The sequence below is a fragment of the Chiloscyllium plagiosum genome, chromosome 39 (assembly GCF_004010195.1).
Source record: "Chiloscyllium plagiosum isolate BGI_BamShark_2017 chromosome 39, ASM401019v2, whole genome shotgun sequence".
Taxonomy (NCBI): Eukaryota; Metazoa; Chordata; class Chondrichthyes; order Orectolobiformes; family Hemiscylliidae; genus Chiloscyllium; species Chiloscyllium plagiosum.
Genome location: NC_057748.1, coordinates 22,234,322 through 22,242,570, shown reverse-complemented (window position 1 = coordinate 22,242,570; position 8,249 = coordinate 22,234,322). Strand labels below are relative to the sequence as shown.

General features: G+C 45.8%; 1 protein-coding gene across 1 annotated transcript in view; it reads left to right on the top strand.

Moving 5' to 3' along the window:
• tab1 (TGF-beta activated kinase 1/MAP3K7 binding protein 1) overlaps nt 1-4,109 on the top strand; it is a 45,036-nt gene extending 40,927 nt beyond the window's left edge. Inside the window, exon 10 of the mRNA XM_043679324.1 lies at nt 2,238-4,109. Coding sequence (XP_043535259.1) covers nt 2,238-2,457 — 220 coding nt within the window. The 3' untranslated portion in view covers nt 2,458-4,109. The remainder of the gene's footprint in view (nt 1-2,237) is intronic.
• The last annotated feature ends 4,140 nt before the right edge of the window (nt 4,110-8,249 follow it).

Below are 8,249 nucleotides of genomic sequence, written 5' to 3'. Positions count from 1 at the left end.
CCCTCATCAATCTTCTTTGTTACTTCTTCAAAAAACTCAATCAAGTTTGTGAGACATGATTTCCCACGCACAAAGCCATGTTGACTATCCCAAATCAGTCCTTGCCTTTCCAAATACATGTACATCCTGTCCCTCAGCATTCCCTCCAACAACTTGCCCACCACCGAGGTCAGGCTCACTGGTCTATAGTTCCTTGGCTTGTCCTTACCGCCCTTCTTAAATAGTGACACCACGTTTGCCAACCTTCAGTCTTCCGGCACCTCACCTGTGACTATCGATGATACAAATATCTCAGCAAGAAGCCCAGCAATCACTTCTCTAGCATATTGAACAAAAACGGGGTTTGTTAAAGCTTCTCACCTTGCACTCGTCACTTTGCTAGAAGTACAAGAGTAAAGGGGGGGAGAAAAGCCCAATTCCGAGAGGAGAGTGCTGATTGGTTGGAAAGTGGACTTGGTTTCCCGCTGGAGAATGCTTCAGTTGGATGGTGATTGACCTTTAACTGTAAGACTTTGTTTAAATTTTAAGTCAAGTTGATTGACTCTGATCCTGGAATTACCCTCAGAAATGACTCAACAAATGGCTGTCAACTATTTTGTTGAAACAAGCTGTGTATGTGTGTCCATGTTCTTTCTATCTACAAAAATCAGGGCCCGATGTCTTAAAATGTGAAGTTTCCAGTATGTGCAAGTGCACCACCCTGAAAGCCAACAATTAACAAACCACATTACTCATTTGTATGATGGGTAGAACAACATTTTGATAAGTCTGTGTGCAAAACAAAAACTTGGGCAGGTTTGAGAAACACTAGTTCCCATTCACAAATCAATGCTGATTATGCCCAATCAGATCATTATTTTCCAAGTTTCCATTTATTTCATCTTTTATAATTGATTTGTTCCTTAGTTTATCTCTATCTCTCCCTCCCTTTTTAAATAATGGGTTGACATTCACCATCTTCCAATGTACAGAAAATACAGTATTTTGGAAGATTTTGCATCCACCATCTCCATAGCTATGTCTTTTAAAATTCTGAAATGTAGAATATCAGGTTCCAGTGATGTACCAATCTTCAGGCTAACATTGTATCTATGTTTTTTTAATATTTTTAAAGTTTAGTCAAGAGACAGATCTCAACAAAAACATACAATCAGAAAAGAGCCCACTCTGCTCACTATCATAGATTTTTAAAAAACAGTAAGGTTACAGTTAAAAACTAAACACTTAGCTGTTCCCCTGCAGTGAGCTCTCTCACACCGGTTTCTCCAAGGTCAGCTGTGAATTTCGCTGTGTGGTTATTTTTCTGAGAACAAACTCCAATGTCCAGAGGTACTTGAACCAAACAGCAAAGGCAGCAGCTGTGTGGATTCCCTGCTGGATCTCACAGGAGTGTAGGTTTCTTTCTCTGTTTGAATCACTTCCCATGTGGTCACTGCCTTTGTCTTCCTTCCTCCTTTTTAAAGTGCTGTTGTTTTTATTTTTTCCCCGAAGTTCTCCCAATCATAACATGTTACCAACTGTTAATCGGGAGAACTTTGATGGCCTGACTGGGCCTTTGCCAGGCCCAGCTCTGATAGCAGGGGCTCATTTGGGTCATATGCTTTTATGTAGTACTTTGATATAATTGTGTGGTTTATTAGCCAATTTCAAAGGACAATTAGGAGTCAACCATGTTGCCGTAGGTCTGGAATCACATGTCAACCAAACCAGGTAAGGATAGTAGGAGTCTTGTCTAAAGGACATTAGTGAACCAGACAGGTTTTTCTTACAATCTGATCACCATTATTGTCATAACGTCTTATTCTGGATTTACTGAATTATCTGAAATTAACTTGTCCAGCGCATTGAGGTTTAATTCCCCATTGTGCACATTGCTCCTCCAGTAACTTAGCCACTGTGCTTGTACTCTCTGGGCAAGAGATGCTTCCAAATCCTGGGTTGAACTGTAGAACCCAGATTGTTCTCCTTTGAGGAGAGAAGTCTGAGAGGTGATTTGGAAATGTCTGAAATCATGAGCAATAAAAACAGGTGCAGGAGCAGCTTTCAAAGGGAAATGGATCAATAGCTGAAGGAGGAAGATTGTTACTCCATGTAGTGAAAGGAAGTAATTAAACAGCTGTACTAAATGGCCTGAATCTCTACTCTATTGTTAGGATACTGAAGGTTCGATTCAAAGTGTAGGAAGGTAATTAATCCTGCAAAACACATATATTGATAAGCTTGTGGTTTCTTTACAGTCAAAGTCCAACTGCAACGCTGCAGTCAACCAACACACACACTCACAGCAGCAGCTCCAGCTCGGGTGATGGGCACAGCCACCTGTTTCACCGTCACCGACTCCCTCAGACCCTGCAACCTGACCAGGATGGTCGTGTTGAGCCGTATGTCGACTTTCTGGAGTTCTATCGCCTCTGGACCATGGACCACTGCGAGCAGACGGTGGCTGGAGGCCAGTAAGAGAGTGCTGAGCACTGCCTCTGGTACGGCTAGAGCTGCTGGGAGAGTCTGGGTTGCGCTTCCAGAAAAGCTCTCACCCTGAGCTCCCAGTGACGAGTCGGAGCTGAACGGCAGCTAAAGTTCCCTTGTGGTTTTGTTTCTCAAGGACATTGTTACAAACCTCTGAGAAATTCCAAGTTGGAGAATGAGTAAGTCAATCCCCTGATTGCTGACTGGTCCCCTGAACAACTGAGCGGTTGAGGGTTCTGTGTCAGTGCTGTCCTCAGAAGAGGAATCCATAATCAGCGAGTTCCTGGACCCACAGACACTGAAGCTGCAGGTGGTGCTGTATGTCAGGGAGCCCTGCCATCTTGGCACCTGAGATTTGTTCAGAAGTTTTCTGTGCGTCTTGACATAGCAGCCTTGACCTCAAACCCAGCTGAGAAGTGCTCAGCTCGATGTGCTGGCCCTCCTGTTCACTCTCAGTGCCGTTTGGGTAAGCTGCTGTCATACTGGCTGGTTCCTTACTGAGTTTGCCAGGGCCACTGGTAAGGGCACTAACATTGGACTCCGCACTCTGTGGGCAGAGGGAAAGTGTCACATCAGGGACAGACCAGCTTCAGCCATGATGCCCTCCACGTTCCATTAGGATGTCTACTGCCACCTGATGGATGTGAGCTGAAAGAGATGCACCCTTTGGCAGAGGGGGGGCTCGAGTGGGGAAAGGGTTGGTCTTGGGGCACAGGACGTGACAGTCCTGAAGGGGCACTGTTACAGAAACAGATTGGCCAGAGTTTGGTTGAGATTTTGCTCCAGAGAGAATGTGCTTCCCCCAGTCTATTCTAAATGACAATTGGGATGTTGAAATCATAGAATCCCTCCAGTGTGGCCCAACAAGTCCACACTGACCCTTAGAAGAGAATCCCAACCATATCCATTCCCCCCCCTATTAGTCTATATTTCCCATGGCCAATTCATCTGGCCTGCACATCTTTAGACTGTGGGAGGACACCGGAGCACCCGGAGGAAACCCACGCAGACACTGGGAAAACGTGCAAACTCCACACATAGTCGCCCGAGGCTGGAATCGAACCCGGGGCCCTGGCATTGTGAGGCAGCAGTGCTAACCACTGAGCCACCATGCTGCCCTTAGTTTTCCTATAGTGGGTTCAGCTTGGTTTGTAGCCTGTCTGTAACTCTGTATTTGCTGTCTGTTCTGGCTGTTATAATGGCATGTCTTCTGCTATTGCCCATTGGGCTTGAAAGGTTTATCTGTCTCTGACCTTCCCTAAGGTTTTCTGCATTTCCTGGAGTTTCTCCATATCTGCCCTTCCTCCCTCTTGAGCCAGTGCAGCTTGTGTTTTCTGTTTATCGATTCCACTGATTGATTCATTGCCAATCGCTTTACTTTGATTTTGTTCCTAGCATGTATTTATAACGTGTTTTCTGCATTTAAGGGTGTTCTTCTGTGGTTAAAAATCCTGCAATTTACCAACTTCAGTCTCCTCTTCGTGTTGACTTTTTTCATTAATCAAACTTCCTGTTCTTAGGGTTTCTTTTCCTCCAACTGCATCAATTAAACTTTAACGATCTATGAATTATTTATAAATGATCTGTACATACCCTGCACAGGCAGTCAGGTCTCCAAATAAACCAGAACTCAATCTGCGGGAGGATGATTTGATGTGTAAGCTCATTCTTAATCTGCTCTCTCCACAAAGAAACTTTGAGACACAGTTTGGAGGTGGACATTAAACTGGAGTAGACCGGCCAATGAGCAGCACAGCACCAAGCCCCTCTGGGTCATGTTCATGGAGCTGAGGGTGGCAAAGGCTCACACTTCATAGCGGCACCTTGGATCCCTTGGAATTGTGTTCGGCTTGGCAGTCACTTTAATTTATGTGGGGCTCCATTCACAGGTCCTGCTGGGGTCCCTGGGACCCAGGCAGGGGAGGGGGAGGTGTGGGGTCGCTGGGACCCGGGCGGGGGAGGGACCGGGGTCCCTGGGACCTGGGCAATTGCTGGGACCCGGATGGCTGTGAGAAAAACAGAAATTGCTGGGATTACATGGCAACCTCGATTATCCAAACGACACTGAGGGGAATATTTTGTTCAGATAATCGGATGTTCGGATAACACAGCTTACCCAAGCATCGGGACCTTAACACCTTATTTGGATAATCAGAAACTCGGGTAATTGGGGTTGTAATGTACAGTACTGAGCAGGTTGCACAGCCTCTGCAGGGAGAAGGAGTCCGTTCAGGTATCTGGTTCAGAACCCTTGGTCTGACCGGTGGGATGTTACAGATGTAAATAGTCTTGAGCAAAGGCTTGTGTGTGAGCAAGATAAAGGAAGATTCATGGTCAAGTGAATGGCAGCAGAGATAGTGACTCGTGTATTTTTACAGCACAGATGGGAAGCCACTTAGCCCATCGTCTCTGAGCCAGTCAAGAAAGATCTGACTGTGTTCTGTCCATTTTTCAGCTCTTCGTCTAAAGCTCCAGGCGCTATGGTAACATAAGTGAATATCAAAATACTGTTTTGATGCATCTGTGGTTTGAGTCATTCACCTCTTCAAGCAGTGAGTTACACTACCCTGTGGGTGAGAGACATTGTCTTCAACTCTCCTCAGCCTTTTACCTCTTATTTTAGATCCATGCATACACACACAATTGTCCCCCCTCTGCAAATGGAAAAAGTGTCTTCCTATCCACACCCGCTCTGTGACCCTCAGAATCTTATACACCCTTCTCCTCTCAAACTTCACTGCAGGAAGCACAACAGTTCCAGGCTATCTGACCTTTCCTCATAGCTCATGCCCTCCAGCCTAGTTTCTGACTGAACCAACCTTTCAGGCAGTGAGTTCCAGACCCCCACAGCCCTTTGAGTGAAATACGTGTCCTCAGCTCTCCCCTTAGCTTGAACATGGAACAAGAGGAGGCCACTCTGCCCTTTGTGCTTGCTGCACCATTCAGTAAGATCATGGGAGATCTGCAATATTCTTCTATCTCTTTCATTAACTCCCCTGGTTAACACCCCCTACTAATAGAAACAAGTGTCTTCTATCCACCCTATCCAACCCCTCATAATCTTATGCATCTTGATCAGGTCCCCTCTGAATCTTCGCTGTTCCAAGGAAGACAGCCCCAGCTTATCTAGGCCCTTCAGCCGAGGCAGCATCCTGTTCAGTCTCCTCTCTGGTACAATATGGTGATCAAAACAGTGTGCAGTACACGAATGGGGCCTAACCAGCATTTGACACAGTTCCAACATCGTGTTCCTGCTCTTGTATTCTATGCCTCGTCTAATAAAAGTAAACATTCCTTGTGCTTGTTTAACCACCTTATTTTGCTTCCAGCTGCCTTCGGGGATCTGTGGATATGCACACCAAGATCCCTTTGATCTTCAGTACTTTCCAGGGTCTTATCAGTTATAGTGCAAACCCTTGCCTTGATAGCCCTCCCCAAGTTCATTACCTCACACTTTTCTGGGTTGAATTCCATTTGCTTCTGCTCTACCCACTGACCAGCCTGTTGATACCCTCCTGAAGATGACAGCTACCCCTCTCCAGCCAGATTACCCCAGTCAGCCAATTACCCTGAACGTCATGATCAGACCCTGTACAAAAGCCTCAGTCTTGACAGAGAATAGAAAGGTAACAAGAAAAGAAACAACAAAAAAAAAGTCCAAAGAGCAGATCTACTGGGAGCTGGGAAAAGAAAATTTAAACAAGAAAAAGTAACGAAGTCGGGTCAGGGTTTACAATTGGAACTTGTTGAATTCTGTTGCAATTGTTAAGTATCCACTCGACGGTTGTTCTCCAGCTCAGATTGAGCCTCACTGGACAGTGCAGTACAGGGACTGCAGGAACTACTGAGGAGTTCCGGGCTTTTCAATTTTTATTTCCAATTTCCAGCATCCAAGTTTGCTAATTTTTACTCCAAGCATGAGAGGGACCACAGAGTCATAGAGATGTACAGCATGAAAATAGATCCTTTGGTCCAACTCATCCATTCCAACCAAATATCCTAAATTAAATTAATCTAATCCCATTTGCCAGCATTCGGCCCATATCTCTCTAAATCGTTTCTATTCACAGAGCCATCCAGCTGCCTTTGAAATGTTGTAATTGTTCCTGTCGCTACCATTTCCTCTGACAGCTCATTCCACCTCTGCCACTCTCTGCCTGAAAAAGTTACCCCTTAGGTCTTTTTCATATCTTTCCCCGCTCACCCTAAACCTATGCTGTCTAGTTTTGGACTCCCCTATCCCTGGGGAAAAAGACCTTGACTATTCATTCTATCCATGTCCTTCATAATTTTGTAAACCTCTGTAAGGTCACCCCTCAGCCTCTGACGCTGCAGGGAAAACAGCCCCAGCATATTCAACCTCTCCCTGTAGCTCAAATCCTTCAAACCTGGCAACATCCTTGTAAATTTTTCTGAACTCTTTCAAATTTAACAACATCTTTCCGATAGGAGACAGACCAGAATTACACACAATATTCCAATAGTGGCCTAACAATTGTCCTGTCCAGCCACAGCATGACCTCCCAACTCATCTACTCAATGCACTGACCAATCAAGGCAAGTGTTCCAAAAGCTGCCTTCACTATCCTATCTATCTGCAACTCTACTTTCGAGGAGCTGTGAACCTGCACTCCAAGATAACTTTGTGCAGCAACACTCCCCAGGACCTTACCATTAAGTGTATAAGTCCTGCCCTTCTGTGCATTTCCAAAATGTAGCATCTCACATTTATCACAACGAAACTCCATCTGCTACTCAGTCACGTTCATGCTAAAATCAGTTCAAAACCAGACAGCAAGAGTAGACCATTCAGCCCATCAAGCCAGTTCCACCAGTCATCAGAATCATTGGTGATCTAATTGTGACCTTAACTCTACTTCCTGTCTGCCCCAAATTCCCTTCCCCATCAACAATCTGGGACTGGGAATTCCAGGATGAACAATCTTCCAGGGAAATTCCTCCTCATTTTGATGTTAAGTGAGAGGTTCCTTATTTTGGAGCCATTCTCCCAGTTGTAATTTGCTAACAGGAACTTTCAACATCAATCCCTCAAGCAACCTCAAAATGTTATGTTTCAACCATAAATCTTTATATCCTCTTTTCTCAAAGGAGAAATGGCTGTTTTTTCTATATGCCACGCAACAGCATTGATCTCAGCACAGTCCTGGGCAGGGACAGAGGGTGGTGAGGTTTCAGACCTCTGTGAATAGGGGGTGATAGACCCGTCTCTCTGTGAACAGGGGGGGCGATAGATCCCGTCTCTCTGTGAACAGGGTCAATAGACCCGTCTCTGTGTGAACAGGGGGGCAATAGACCCGTCTCTCTGTGAACAGGGGTGGTCGGGCGATAGACCTGTCTCTCTGTGAACAGGGGGGCGATAGACCCCCCTCTCTATGAACAGGGGGGTGGGGGGACGATAGACCCGTCTCTCTGTGAACAGGGGGCAATAGACCCGTCTCTCTGTGAACAGGGAGGTATTAGACCTTTGTCTTTGTGTATACGGAGCAATAAACCCGTCTCTGTGTGAACAGGGAGGTGCGGTAGACCCGCCTCTCTGTGACTGGCGGTGGGGGGGGGTAGGTGTTTGACCCGTCTCTTTGTGAACAGGGACAGTAGTCCAGCCTGCCTGCTGTCAGAACATCCACCTGCTTTACCCTCTGAGGACGGGGGAATAGACCATGGGTTTCTCAACCATCTGATTTGTAGGTTCTCCTAAATCACCTTCAGGAGTCATCCGAGTGAAAGGTCTCTGAATTGTTTCCAAGGAATGTACATGCCTTTGT